Genomic DNA, 16,741 nt, shown 5'->3' with positions numbered 1-16,741 from the left:
TGGAGGACCACCCCTCATCGGCTGTCCGCAACTGCTTATTCAATATATTCAATTATTTTATAATATAATTTATTATATATAATACATAAAAATTATTATTACAACTAGTATATCACTGAGAAATAAGGAAAAGCTGTTAACTTGAATTTATCTGAAGCAAAGCCGTTGCTGGATTACGAGAATTTTGCATCCTGTGTCTCAACTCTTATATTCAATTATTATCGAGGAACTCTCTGACGATGTCAGAGTTAATATCGATTTTTAAAAACAAAAGCGAATTTCTCGACGAGCAGATGTCTTCATACAGCCCCCCATCCCAGAAATCACATTTTCAGCAATGAGACTAGTGGAGACAAGGATCCCGATCTGCATGTCAATCACCTCTTCAGAAATCAGATAAAAGGGGAAGATGAGCTATCTGGAAAACAATTTACAATTGGGGTCCTAGATGAACATGAAAAAATCGAACCTGTAACCAGAACTGCCTCAGAAGCAGGAGAGATTTCTGAAGTTGGGTCATATGAAAATATACAAATAAGAGAAGTTTCAACTAGTATGTGTAGGAGGCGAATTTTGATGACCTAAAAGTAAGTACTCCAAAACAGAATACTTCGAGAACATCAATCATTTCCTCTATCTCAGGTAGAATCCTCATGGTCACTGGATATTTTGTTATGGTTTGGTGAACACTGACTCCGAAATCTATCCACTAATTCCTTCACAATGAACGTAAACAAAACGGAAGATTACATTTTTGATTTTAGATCATTAAAATCTGCTCACTAGGATGTGACTTCTTTGTGTGCTAATTAGTACAGAAATGACTGCAAAAAATCTCGATTGCAGCAAATGATCTAAATTAGACCTATTTGAGAGGGCAGAGAGAACTAGGAAGGAGCTATCTTTACTTAACACTGACAGAGAACCAACTGAAATATTCCAGCTATTTTTAGATGAGGAGGTTATTTCCTTCTTGGTCCATTCTACAATCACTCTTGTCTGCTTCAAGGACAAAAATATTGACACACTTGGAACGTTTGACATTCACTAGAAGTGTCGTATGCACATACCTTGTTAAATATAAGACCTTTAGGATGAATCCAGTGTGATCAGCTGATCACCACTATCTATCACTCACACAATGAATGACGTCTGTTTCAATAGGAGTGTTCATGCTCTAGTGACAGAACACCATGCGCAGATGTGAAGTATGTGGAAAAAAAGTCACATTGAATGTTTTTTTAATTATGTTTTATTTAACAATGCTCACAACTGTTGAGGTTATATCAGCATCACCGGTGTGTCGGAATTTTGACCCACAGGAATTCTTTTACATGCCAGTAAATCTACTGACATGACTCTGTCGCATTTAAGCACACTTAAATGCCATCGACCAGGGCCAGGATTGAACCCGCAATCTAGGGCACAGAAGACCAGCACTGTACCAACTGCGCCACACAGGGCGATACATTGAATGTTTTACCGCATTTCATACTTATAATTGAGGATGTCACCCGAATAAGAATGTATAGAGCAAAATGTAGTTCTGATACAAACTAATTTCAATGTTTGTTAGTTGTCAGCTTCATCATAGTTGTGTCGAAAAAGTATAATTTAACAGTGAAGAAAAACTTTTTCGACACAACTGTGATGAACCTGACAGCTGACAAACATTGAAATTAGATTATATCAGAACTAAATTTTCCTCTATACTGGTGCGCCCTTATTCGGGTAACATCCTCAATGATTAATCAAACATCAAACAAAGACAAAATTGATAAGAATTGTACTTTGCATATGAAATGAATCAATTTAACTATTAATATAATTTTCATTTCATATTCTGGAAATATTTGTTAATCAACTATTGATAGAATTTTCATTTCATATTTTCGAACAATATGTGTGTGAATATTTCAGTAAATTTTTTATGTTTAGCATATTCAAATATATTTCACACTCTTTCGAAAAGAGTACCTATATAAATGATTCAAATATATTACGTTCTTTTTTGTTCTATGTTCCATATGTTCAATAAATAATCATTTGCAAACCATAATTACTTTCAGTACCGGTAATTGATTATAAACTCTAAAAACCCTCCTTTCATAGTATCTAGAACAGACGTTTCCAAAACTGTACTCGCGAGTAAGCCCCTGAAAGGAACCAAAGCCAGTACGTAATGAGCGCGCTCCGGCTCACCCATCTCCACCTGTACTGTACTCAATGTTCATGTGCAAACGAAGAGCAGTGGCGGACTGCCATTATCACTGTGTTGGTCAGCGTGTTCCACCGTTTCACAATGTCTTCTAATCATGGACGTAGTACATTCAAGGATGAAAGGGAAGAGAAATATTTTGTGTTAGTGGGGAGAATGTGAAATGCTTAATTTGTTCGAAAATTCTTAAGGGTGTGTTAAAATTCAACATGCGACGACAATACTCGACTCTTCGCAAAGCATATCATACAATTACAGGCATGTTGGACATGTGAAAATAATTTATTTTGGGGCTATCTGTATAACTGTTGGTTATACATAATAATCAGTACATTACAATACGTTTGCACTCAGTTCCGCATGACATACTTATAGTTTTTTTGTTTAATTTTAGGTGAAATGCTTAGGCCTACAAATATTTTGATAAATATAAAACAAGAAAATACAAATACAAATCATACACGTGTTCTCAGTCTTAAACAAAAAAGCTTCTTGCTAGCTATGTTCTAGCTTGGAATATTGGAAAACCAATGAAGCCCTTTACAGAAGCATCATTTGTAAAATTGTGCATACAGAACGCTACTAAAATACTGTGTCCAGAAAAAAGTCAAAGTTTAAGAAAATTAAATTGTTTTCAATTACAGTTCAGAGAAGGAATTTCAAGATTGTAAATGTAATTGACTCTGAAGTCGAAACCACAATTAACCAGTTTGTAGCTTACTCACTTGCATTGGATGAAAGCACAGATAGAAATGACGAAGCTCACCTAGCCACTTTCATTCGAGGAGTTAATGAACATTTTTACTGAATGTCTTCTAGATGTAATTACAAAATGTAACTGGAGAAGGTATTTTCCAGGCACTGAAAGGCACCATAGAACAGAAGAGGCTGAATTTGCAATGACTTGTGTCAATAGCAGCAGAAGGGGCTCGAGCTTCATAGTATGTCAAAATAATATACAAAAGTATGATATTTCTTATTCTTTTGATGTTATTATTTGTAAACCTAAGCAGACCATTGCCGCGATCCCCCACTGACCACTCCCATCTGTTGAGGTGCGTGTCTCTTCCCCTTTTCTAGCCTTACAGCACACTGTGTTCGGCAGGCAGCATCGAGAGCACGAATGACGATACGCTTTTTGGAGACCTCTGATCTAGAATAAGTCAATAACATGTACTCTACCATTCCTAGTACCTACAAATGTAAGCACTGTTTGTAGGCATTGTAGACATCTCATATTTGATATATTAATTATTTCCAAGGAAACAGGACAGGAAATGAAGAATATATGATGAACTTGCAGATTTCCCTAAACTTTTTTATCCTTGAACATTAATGGGTTAATGAGACTGAAGACAATAGATCAAGAAAAAGAAGATTAATATATATATATATATATATATATATATATATATATATATATATATATATATATATATATATATATATATTCTATTATAATGAATTCAGTTGTATGAAAGTAAGTAAATGTGTTAAGTCCACTCAACTCAACAAACCTTAGGCCGTATTCCATCACAGAACTTATTTCGTTCTTAATTGAGTGATGGTATGATATAATGAAGACAATGTGAAACAACAGCAATGCTTCCTTTATTAAAACAAATAGTAACAAACTTCATCAAACTATGAAGTTATATTTCTTTCTAGCAAATGCTGATAATTTTGGTTGAGTTCTTAGGCAATATGGGTTCTGTTCATTATAAAGTGCTGTCTTAGTTTGACATTGACCTTACATCAAGCTGCACTATATTGCCGGGTTCAATGGAATGGTTTTATATAAGAACATTTGTACAAAACTTACGTGATCCTAACTCAAGGATTTATTGTAAATTACATAATAATTAAAACTATAAATGGTAACACAAAAAGGATCCAATGTAATGTAAGTTGCAGGGACTTCTTTCCAAAATTTAAGTTTGAAATCAGAAGCAAATAAAATGTAAGATTTTTAGATATGTGCCTCACAGAGAATAATTATTACGCAAAGAATGTAATATTTCAAAGACATTAAAAGTAAATTTCAGTGTTTCACAGGACGTAATTTAACGCCACGACACATCCAAAAATATATTTCTTGCTATGGTTTTAAAACCACCAGGTAACATGGCGCAGTGTTATCTTATGAGCATTCTTGACAGTTAGTGAAAAGTAGAATTCTTGTTTCTGCTCGGATTCTTGGTGCTGGAGTTCAGCACTGTATCGATGTTATATTTTCTCACACGGCAATAGTAAAATCGTGACTGTGAAGACGGATTTTTCGAGCTAGGTTGATGTCCATATCAATGTCACATTCAGCTTCACTCAGCTCGTGTGTGTGGACGTCGCCGAATCCACTTGGTGGCAGTACCAGCGCTTCTGACTCTGTTTCAAGTGTGCCTGATGTACATCTTCTGCAATATGAAAAAAAATATATATATTTTTATACATCTTGATTGCACAACTTTTAACACTGTATCACTTCGGAATATGTGTGATAAGAACTTTCTTGTGTTAAATTTTAACGTACCTTGTTAACACGTTTCGACCTATTTTCGGTCATCTTCGGAACTGGTCGTTGTTGGTCTTGGCGCCTCTTCTTTCCTGTGTGGGTGCGTTCGTAGTGTAGAGTCAAAGAGAGTATGAATTTTGAAATTGAGTTATGTGTTGAGAATATCGTCGGGGTGTGTTTTCATGTGTCTGTATATTTCATATTGTTCTAGTATGTTGAGTTTCTGGCTTTTTGGTTGGATGAGCAGTATTCCCATGTCTGTGTTGATGTCTCTGTAGGTGTGGTTGGCATTTGTGATGTGTTCTGCATATGTGTAGGTCTTTTGTAATTTTGTTATGGTTGTGATGTGTTCTTTGTAACGTGTTTGAAATGATCTGCCTGTCTGTCCTATGCAGAAGTTTTTGCAGGTGTTACATTTGAGTTTGTATATGCCTGTGTGGTTGTATTTGTTTGTTTCTGTTGTTTGTGTGTTGAGATGTTTTTGTAGAGTGTTATTTGTTCTGTATGCGATGTTGTAGTTTAATTTCTTGAATGAGGTTGGAATTTTATGTGTGTTTTTGTTTTCGTATGTTAGTGTGATGTATTTTTTGTGTTCTTGTGTTAACCACAAAAAACAGAAGAATACAACACAAACACAAGAACACAAGAAATACATCACACTAACATACGAAAACAAAAACACACATAAAATTCCAATCTCATTCAAGAAATTAAATTACAACATCGCATACAGAACAAATGACACTCTACCGGTACAAAAACATCTCAACACACAAACAACAGAAACAAACAAATACAACCACACAGGCATATACAAACTCAAATGTAACACCTGCAACAACTTCTACATAGGACAGACAGGCGGATCATTTCAAACACGTTACAAAGAACACATCACAGCCATAACAAAATTACAAAACACCTCCACATATGCAGAACACATCACAAATGCCAACTACACCTACAGAGACATCAACACGGACATGGAAATACTGCACATCCAACCAAAAAGCCAGAAACTCAACACACTAGAACAATATGAAATATACAGACACACGAAAACACACCCCAACGATATTCTCAACACACAACTCAATTTCAAAACACATACACTCTTTGACTCTACACTACGAATGCACCCAAACAGGAAACAAGAGGCGCCAAGACCAACAACGGCCAGTTCCGAAGCTGACCGAAAATAGGTCGAAACATGTTAACAAGGTACTGGTACGTTAAAATTTAACACAAGAAAGTTCTTATCATACATATTCCGAAATATATTTTTACTTCAATGACAAAAACTTTCATTTGGGAATCATTAATACAGAGACGAGGTACAGCAAATTCTTCACATGAATTAATAAATAGTTGCGATTTAATAAAAGCTGCAAATAACTTTGAAATAGAATACTGAACTGAACATGTGTGATTTGTGTAGGCCTATACATACGAGGTCGGACAATAAAGTAATGAGACAGGTTAAAAAAAAAAACACTTTTACTTACATTTTTAACCAACTACAATGTGATCACCTTCATAGTACCCTTGAGACTGCACACACTTATTCCAAAGGTGCTGCCACTGCTGGTAGAAGCTGTGAAACTCATCTTTTGAGACACTGTTTAATGTTTAAATACTTAGAAGGTCAAAATACAACAGTGTTCATAAGTAAATATTAAAAATAATGGAGATAATTATTACAGTTGTCTGAACACTATTTATTGATAAAATAAATAAAATAAATAAAATTGGTTAGAAACCATACATGTTTCGGAGGCTGTGCTTCCCCATCATCAGTGGTTGTACCACGACTGCAACAAGAGAATGGAATGTATAAAGATCTTGAATATACTACAAAATTATAAAATTTATAAAATACAAAGTCTAAGACAACATCGTTAAAAAGTAAAATGATCCAACGTATTGAATTGAAATTTCATTATAAACTTAATTAAAAAAGAATTTGAATAATAGTTATTTAATATTTTTAAATAATATCTTATAGAAAGAATATATATAATACAAATTCTGATAATACAATCTATAAATCTTAAGTAATACTGATGGTGACCCAAGAATAATGTTAAAATATCAAAATATTATAGAATATGAATGACAAGATGTGAATGTTATTCATTCCAAAATATCTGAAATTAAAAATTAACATCAGTGAAGTTAAAAAGTGATGTTAAAATTTTTTAAAAAGAAGTTTCAAATTCTTTTTTAATTAAGTTTATAATGAAATTTCAATTCAATACATTGGATCATTTTACTTTTTAATGATGTTGTATTAGACTTTGTATTTTATAAATTTTATAATTTTGTAGTATATTCAAGATCTTTATACATTCCATTCTCTTGTTGCAGTCGTGGTACAACCACTGATGATGGGAAAGCACAGCCCCCGAAACATGTATGGTTTCTAACCAATTTTATTTATTTTATTTATTTTATCAATAAATAGTGTTCAGACAACTGTAATAATTATCTCCATTATTTTTAATATTTTAACTGTTTAATGTCTTGGTTATGGCCTTTTGGACGTCTTCTGTTGTTAGAAAATGGCCTTCTTTCACAATAAGAAATAAGAAGAAGTCGCATGGAGCAAGGCCAGTGAATATGGAGGCTGCTGCAGTGTTGAGACAGATGAGCAGCCACATTTCTTCATTTATCTCGCTGTTGCCTGGTGAGACTTTTTGGAAAGATTTTTTGCACAATTTTTTTTCATGCCCAGGCCTTCAGTCTGAATGAAGCGAACAGTTTCCCAATTCGTGTTCAATTCTTGTGCTATCATTCTGGCTGCTAATCGCCTACCACTTCGTACAACTTCACGTATCCTGGCAATGTTGTCATCTGTCCGTGCAGTTTTTGGTGTTCATCTTCAATGTTGATTCTGTAAATGTTGGCAAACATTTTATGCCATCGGAAATCTTGTGCTCTTAATATCACTTCATTTCCAAAAGCTTCATGAAGGTTTTCATTCATTGTCGTGACATTTTCACCGAGTTTCACACAAGCGCAATATTATGCGATTTCATTGTACTGACAAAGAGCAACCACACAACTTCACTAATCAAGCAGTTACTCTACTCCATACTTACGGCTTGCAGGGAGGTGCCAGTTGGAATTCGGGTGGAGGAAGAAACAAGGTCAAACATATCTCTGGTAGGAGGCTGCAGGGTTGCCTCATCAGGTGGGAAAAAACCAGTTTCTTTATTTTATTGTCCAACTTCATATGAACGTAATGTACAATAGAACCTCGATTGCCTGTCATAATGAATGGGAAGGGAGGATCGGTTAATCGAATATAATGGATAATCTGTTCTGCTTGTTCTTACATTATTTCTACTTCATTTTAAAGGAGTCTGTCACTTTTTTCTGAACTACCAGAAATTTATTTCTGATCTCCATTCTAATTGTCCAAAGTAAAACTATGCCCGGGAATGAAGTGTCATCTTCTTGCTCCAAAACCTCATGAGCGTCTCAGTTCATTAAAGTGCAGTTTGTACTGGAACACGCGAATAAGGCACTACAGTAGAACCTCTATTATCCGTGGTAATGAAGGGGGTGGACTGAACGGTTAAGCGAAAAAATCGGATAATCCGTACCATAAAATTTTTTCGTAAATTAAGTGAATAATACTTGCATTTCTTAATTTCCTCCGTGTTCTTGTGTTTAACACGCTAGATAGTGAATCAAAAGTTCATCATTCAAGTCTGGTTGTCAACGACGGGTTTTTAAGGGGCAAGGAAATTCCTTGTAATGGCTGTCAGGGGAAACATAAGAATAATACAGGACTTATGTTGTAGATTTACATACTTTATACACTTCATTGTTGATTTTTATTAAATCGCGCACAGTTGTAACACCAATCTCGTACTCTGATGCGAGATGAGCCACAGTTCCTCTTTCCCCGAACCACTCAATTATTTCCGTTTTTTCGGTACTTACCACAACACGTTTTCTTTTGATACTCATGGAATATATTTTATATAGAAATTCTACAGTATGGCGACTCTAACAGCAGATCATACTGTGTAAGTGTCAAGGTTTGTAATAACATACTCTAGAAAAAATACGTACTGGTACTAATATAATGTATAGTAGTACTTCATACATATGAAGAAGACAGACTATATGTTTGTCTGTAGCAAAAAAAAAAAAAAAAAAAGCAAGAGAAAGATAGTCGGATAATCCAGCAATCGGTTAATAAGGTGACGGATAATCGGGGTTTTACTGTATCTCTTCTTCCTCTCAACTATCGCCATTGTCACTCACACTCATAGTCTCACGGAGGGTCAGCAATAATGTCACATTCACTATTTATTTCATGCCCAGGGAGACACAAGTATATATCCCAGCTACTGTTTAATGTTTTCTTCATTCACATCAAAGAATTAGTCAATTGAGGACCTAACATTCTAAATGTGCTAGTGCCAAAAACAACTTTATGCTCAACCATCCCGAAACGTAGTAATTATACAAAAGGTAGCAGCCCTTTAATGGACCTCATTAAAGTACACCTATTCGTTAAAGTTCAGGTGTTCCACCAATCAGAAAACACCATTGTAGCAATATGAAAGCGCAAGTATCGATTATTCTCGGATATGCAATCGAAAGACAACTAGCGAAACGTCACGGAGGCTGGAAATCCAATACTGTTGCAGAAAGTTATGTTCTGTTACTATAATAATTAGCGTTAATTGTAAATAATATTCAAATAAATTCAATTTGTCATCTCGTTTTTCAATATCTAAATCAATTTCAAGGTTATACCAAGATTAATGTTTATTTTACTCTCTAGATTATATTGACATTTGTTTCTCGGAAAAAATCAATACTTTCACGTCTGCGTACATCTCACAATTTACGAGATATTGCACAAGGTCAGTTCCGCTCCCCAGTCAGATAAGAATAACATGAATACTTATGAATAATTTCAAGTTAGAAATATGGTCGAGCATAAAAAGTCTATGAAACTTGCCTATAATGGTAATTAAGATACTCATATGAAAATTATGAAACTAGCTTGCGCTTGTTCCATAAACATACTCGCGTCTTAATTACTACCATTATAGGCTAGTTGCATAATGTACTATTCTGAGATATTGATGAAAAACACTGCGCAATGCATGTTGAGATACCTACAACACTGTCTGGTGGAGCACGAATGAGTCACTTACAGTTGAGCCATGACAAAGACAATTTAATATGATATTCTCATATGGATGTTAAAATTAAAATTAAATTATGGTTTATTTAATGATGTTCGCAACTGCAGAGGTTATATCAACTTCGCCGGTGTGCTGGAATTTTGTCCCAAAGGACTTCTTTTACATGCTAGTAAATCTACTGACATAAGCCTGCCGCATTTAAACACACTTAAATGCCATCGACCTCGGCCGGGATCGAATCCACAACCTGGAGCATAGAAGACCAGCGCTATACCAACTACGCTACCGAGGGCGACCATATGGATGTTCCTCCCTTAGATTGAATAAAACGAAATTTGAGAAATTGGTACTTAGCACATTTAAAATGTTAGGTCTTCAATTTACTGCACTAAAGTTTCCATATCTTCTAATATTCTTATACTGTTTTCATTGCTTTCAAACCCTTCAAACTTGTCTGGAAGTTCCTCAGTGTCAAGGTTATGTGAGGGCTGAGTACAGGTGTGAACTGCTGCGAATGGTAACAGAGTGCTAAAGGAAGGGGTAGTTGTACACATTTCGATTTTTAAGGGGACCCAGTAAGCCAAAAAATCTTGAATTTTTCATTTTTTCGTGTTTTATTGATCTATGAAGCTTTACCTTTCAGATGAGCCATGATTTAAGTTTGTATCTGATTCCTAAGTACAGTAAAACCTCGATAAGACGCACCCGCTTATTATGCTATCCCCTGTAATACGCTTTTTTGGTCCGGTCCCTGCACATTTCATATATAACACCTTTATAAAATACCCCGTTTGTTGCGCTCAAGTCCCATATAATACGCTACTTTTGTGGAATATTTTCGATGTAATTTTCAGCAAAGTACGTTAACAGGAATAAAACATCTTGGTGACTGAACTCACTGGTGCCATTAACCTGAAAAGTATTGGTATTCGACCATTTACCTGCACATTTAAACCTTCATACTTCATACCTTAGTATACCCCACCCTCGTGTTACGCTCTCTTATTCGACTCTTTACCTGCGCGCTTAAAGCCTACATACAGTTACAATACCTCACCCTCTTGCTAACCCTCTCTCTCAAACAACATTCCTCACTCGGCAGTAATAAAATTCTGGAAATTTTTGCTAGTCAGTTTGTTGTCCTTTAGTGTACTGAAGTGTCTGTGAATGTGATTACAATGACAATGAGTGTTAAAAAGCGCTTTCTGTGTCGGAAAAATTGGAAATCTTACGATGAGAATAGTACTCATACTCAGAAACAACTCTCTGATTCATTAGGAATCCCATCATCGACATTAAGAACGATAATAAAAAATCGCGACTCAATCACTGCAGCAGCGATGTCAGGAGGATGTAATCGCAGAAACTGAAGTGTGGTAAACATGAGGACTTCGAGAACACGCACACGGCAAAGAACTATAAATGGCTTTTTTTCCGAAAGAATTAAGTACAGTATATATTGTAAATGTCTTTGACGTACAGTACAGTAATTACATAATGGAGTAATACTTTATTACCTTTCATGAATCATGTATTTCAATAAAGAAAAATGCTAATAGATACTGTATATCCGCTTAATACGCAGTCTCAGTTAATACGCGGTTTACACCCGGTCCCTTGAACAGCATCTTATCGGGGTTTTACTGTATGATTTTTTTTTCGGTTTAAAGGACAACACCATTAAAACTGGACGTGTCTCCTGTTTATCTGGCTCCATTCCTATAATTTTGTTTTTTTTTTCTTACAAAATGGAGCTTTTCTCAGCTTCTACTATACAGAGGATTTTCAAATTTTCAGAGCATGTTTCCACAAGCCTTGCCTTAATTTAACAAGAGGTTTCCAAGGAACTAAATTATGAAAGTAGTCATGTACTGATATATATTGAAAAATGTAGTTAATTTTTGGACAGGAACAAAAAAAAAATATATATAATGTACTATGTACGTTTCCTTCAAAAGACCGTATTAAATTCAAGTCAGTGTATGTAACAATACCGTGTAAAAAAATCAAGTTCCTACTCCCAGCAGTTTCTGAGAAAAGCTTCATCACAAATTATGGTTTTAATATAGCTAAGATAGGACATACCGGGTCCCCTGTCCCAGGCACGGCTAATCTTGTGTTTACCATTGCATAGTAGCCTTGCACACCATCTATTACTAGACACTAAATAAAAAGTCTATAGCAAGAGATCAGCTGTGGTTTTTGTGACAAATCAGGGCGGAGGAAAAAGTAGAAAATCCATTAGATAATCAAATGATCAATTAATTGAGAGACGGATAATTGAGATTCTACTGTATATGAATATGATAAGGATGATGATCATCATCATCATCATGACGGTCACTGTATCACTGTTACCGAAGGTGGCAAGTATGATGTTGATAATAAAAGTGGTGGTGATGGTTATAGTGGTGAAAGTTGCAATGATGATGAGCATGTAGGTGGTAATGGTTGTGGTGACGAAGAAGAAGAAGAAGAAGAAGAAGAAGAAGAAATTCTTCTTCATCAAGGTGGTGATATTGATCATGATGTGTTGGTCGCAGTTATGGAGCCATAGTTTATTCAATATGATAATGATCATGACCATGGTAATAACTAGGGCTAGGATTCTTAGATAATTAAATAAATATTTTATTTGCACTGTAATATAAACTCGTAATTGTGTTTTAAGTATCGGACAAGGTCACCTGAGCATATATTTTAAATTTTATTTCACATAAAAGCACATATTTTAAATTTTTTAATATAAATACATATTTTTTAAATATTCGCATAAAAACACACAAAAATTAAGTTTTCATCAAATAATTTTCGACAAAAGCCCCATTTCAGGTTAATCATCACCCGAATGTTCAGTGCAGTTGCTTAGGCTTGGGAGTGAGCCTGAAGAAGAAAACTGTACTTTGAACTTCTAATGCTGTATATTGAACGCAATTTGCAGAAAAGTATGAAATTCTGCATGACATTCACACGACACATCATTTCAGTGGGAGTTCAATTAACTTACATTTGCACAATATGACGTTTTAAAAATCTGACCTCACCTGTGTTTGTTATTACAGGGATATGTTCTATGTTCAGAAGTTGGTGATGGCTCTGTTGACGTACTTGATTCTTGTGTGTGGTAAAGGAAATCTGAAAATTAAAGGAAATTATTTAGTAGAGAACTTCTCCTCACGTGTCATGTACCCGTTGTCAATGTAATATTGATTAACATTAAGAACGCTTTAAAAATTAACTCAATATCATCTCTTTTTGACTAGTAATGACCTGGTCTGTTAAACAGTATTGGGACCCAGAAATAGTGTGATAACCACTTTTCTGGTTTCCACACCTCTCTCCACCACCTGAATCTTTATTACATTAATTTCACTGACATCTTTCATCAGTTTCCTCTTTAAAAGTGTTTTCCACTTAAGCCCACACTGTGATTCTACTAAGTATATCGCTTCTAAAGTTCAGCAATCCCACATATTCACAGAGTGTTCCTAACATGACACTCTTAGCATCCACAGACCAATATCGAAGTAATATTCTTATTATTAAGAATCATGAATTGAAAATATTGGTTTCGTGGTACATTAAGCTAGTGCAAGGAGAAGAAAAACAAGAATTCTTTTTAAGACGAAGTAACGAGGTGCAAGGTTTGTTAATATTCTTAAGACATAACAAAACTTATCTTAATAGGATCAGCTCGTGTAGGGGAGAGTCGGGTAGTATCGGACATCGGGTAATATCGGACAGTCTGTTTCTTTCATCTACCATCATATGGTAGTACCTGAATGACATGGTTACGTTTCTCTATGCGACATCACAGAAACGTAACCATGTCAATCAGGTACTATCATCGTGTGGTAGATGAAAGAAACTCACTGTCCGATATTACCCAATATCCGATACTACCCGACTCTCCCCTAATGGTCAGAGCGATAAGATACTCAAATACAGTACTGCATTATGAGCATTTGTGAAGCAAATGATAGACTAACCGAAGCAGAGATCATATTAAAAGAATAAGTTATTAAAGGAACAGGGAAGAAACAAATAGATATTTAAAAAAATAAACGAGTTCTAACTTACTAAGATGTCCTTCTGATTCACTCCATATTTCTTACATGTTAGGCTACAGTGACTGGGATTAAAATAACATGTGTATCTTAACCATTTGCTGATATTTTCTATACAAAGATTTTTATTTTATTGGGTTATTTTACGATGCTGTATCAAGATCTAAGGAGTCCACATCTGTGGAGTAATGGTCAGCGCATCTGGCCGCGAAACCAGGTGGCCCGGGTTCGATTCCCGGTCGGGGCAAGTTACCTGGTTGAGGTTTTTTCCGGGGTTTTCCCTCAACCCAATATGAGCAAATGCTGGGTAACTTTCGGTGCTAGACCCCGGACTCATTTCACCGTCATTATCACCATCTCATTCAGACGCTAAATAACCTAAGATGTTGATAAAGCGTCGTAAAATAATCTACTAAAAAAAAAAAAGATCTAAGGTTATTTAGCGTCTGAATGAAATGAAGGTGATAATGCTGGTGAAATGAGTCGGGGGATCCAGCACCGAAAGTTACCCAGCATTTGCTCGTATTGGGTTGAGAGAAAATCCCGGAAAAAACCTCAACCATGTAACTTGTCCCGACGGGGATTCAAACCCGGGTCACCTGGTTTTGCGGCCAGATGCGCTGACTGTTACTCCACAGGTGTGGACTCTATAGAAAGAAATTGATATTTTGAGTGCATGTTATAAAATAAGATTTGCATAAAGCAGAGAGAAAAAATAAAGCCCAAGGTCCATTGTAATCAATTGTGTTGGCAAACCTGTTACTTTGTATTTTGATTTAGAATTGAATATCTGTTGTAGCACCTAAACCTTCTAATTTGTTGTAAGTTAAATCGTACTTCTTTATAATTCTTAAGACCCATATATCTGAACTAAACTTGAGTATTGTTTTCATAGAATTTTGTTTTAATCGAAATTTCTTAATATATAGATAGTCCTCGACTTACAACCATCCATTCCTTCTTAAGACAAAGACTTCATAGAGCTTTCACAAGCACTTCCGAGTTGCAACTCACGAGGGTCATATTGCAATAGTAAGACAGAAAGTGCTAACCAGCACAACAAACAAAAATTGCACTTTTGTGATAGTTACATTCATCTTTTGGTTTTTTCCCTTCTAAATTTCTTCAAGGAATCGGAGACAATAATGGAGTGTGGTTCCTCCCTCCCATTTACTTTAATCGATTAATTAATTGAATCATTCATTGAATAGAACAATATTACAATCTGATTGCACCGCCTGTAGTGTGAATAATAATAATAATGGGTACAGTATTGAATTTGTAAAACTTTACATCCATTGTACATAGCATTCTGACTTATAACACATTCATCAAAATGTTAGCCTATCGCACGTCAAGGAATATCTGTACTTTTACTTAAATTCTGATTAATATTAAAGTAATATATTGTAATTGATCATTTTATTTTTCAGATATTATTTACCAAATGCAGACATAGCAGTGTCAAGATATAATTTTAATATTTTCGACTTAAATTTCTCCAAACTCTCCTTATTCCCATTTCTAAGAAGAGGCAAAAATATAAAAAAAGAGTACTATTATTGTTATTCGAGCAATTTTGCTGTTAGCCAGACAGCTAAAACATCGGGTTGTCACGACAGAGAGCTGGTTCAAACTCTTGACACTTCACAGGATGGGTTTTGTTCAGTATATAGTTCAGAAATTATCACCAGATTATAAAAACAGACCAGTAACAAAATTCCTCGTCATTGTACATTATGATCATGTGATCATAATTTTTTTTAATTTTAAGAGCAGGTTTTTTAAATCGATTTAAATTATGTTTTGGTATGTACAGTTGAACTCTGTTTTAGCGTCATTGAAAAGATTAAAGAAATTGATTCCTATAGTTCCAAAATATGTCTTATCCCGAAAAATCGAAAATTCAGATAAGTGCACTACCGCACTCTATGATCAATACACAATATACTGTCACAAAATGATGTTCCAAAAAGTTCTTCTCCAGCTCAATTTAATAGGAAAAATATGGTTGATATTCCAAAAGTGTCTTATTCTCCAAAAGTGTGTTCCATAAATTGCCTACTCCATACTCCATAAAAGTGTAGTCAAAAAGGGACACAGCATTTTTCTATTGAGCCTCAAGTTATATGTAAAGGGAACATCACTAAAGAAGCAAAATTAAATTATGTTAACAACCTTCTAACAAAACATTTCGGCAATGGATGGAAAAATCAGGCCGGATTATCTTTCTACATGAACCTCTTGAATGCAAATCGTGCTGATGAAGCCTAGAATGTTGAATCAGATGTTGACTGTTGTGGTGAACCAGACTTTGAATCAGTTCATTGTGTTTTAGAACATTTGGAAACTTTTTCATTATGAGAGTATTTTTAATTTTTTTAGTAAGCTGTCAGTTTTTTTACTAATCATTGACCTTAACATTAACAATGTGTAACTTTTGATTTGAAGTCTTGTAATACAAAATTTAATTTGCATTGAAGATTTTTGTGTTTTTTCAAATCATGCTTTATCCAATTACGTTGTTTCCAAAACTTGCCTTCTCCAAGGCATAGTTCCAAAAGTTGTCTTCTCCATTTTTAACATTTAAATAAGAAGGTTACTGAACAAAGTAACCTAATGAGCTTCTATTCCTGACTTATATACTATGAAATATTTATCTTAGAGAGTCAAAAATGGAAAAAATATTTTTCTTGATTTGTGAAAAAATATCAAAAGTGGATAAGACATTTTTCAGAACTATAATACTCAATTATGTCAGAACAATTATTGA

The 16,741-nt window shown here is 34.8% G+C and overlaps 1 protein-coding gene across 1 annotated transcript in view; it reads right to left on the bottom strand.

The window, feature by feature from the left end:
* Positions 1-3,704: 3,704 nt before the first annotated feature.
* The window catches only part of LOC138707358 (cell adhesion molecule Dscam2-like), a 1,214,496-nt gene continuing 1,201,459 nt past the window's right edge, over positions 3,705-16,741 (bottom strand). The window contains exons 30-31 of the mRNA XM_069836640.1: positions 12,946-13,036; positions 3,705-4,629 (exon numbers count right to left, since the gene is read on the bottom strand). Coding sequence (XP_069692741.1) covers positions 4,455-4,629; positions 12,946-13,036 — 266 coding nt within the window. The 3' untranslated portion in view covers positions 3,705-4,454. The remainder of the gene's footprint in view (positions 4,630-12,945; positions 13,037-16,741) is intronic.

This window comes from Periplaneta americana, chromosome 10 (assembly GCF_040183065.1).
Source record: "Periplaneta americana isolate PAMFEO1 chromosome 10, P.americana_PAMFEO1_priV1, whole genome shotgun sequence".
Taxonomy (NCBI): Eukaryota; Metazoa; Arthropoda; class Insecta; order Blattodea; family Blattidae; genus Periplaneta; species Periplaneta americana.
This window is presented reverse-complemented; position numbering and strand designations above follow the sequence as displayed.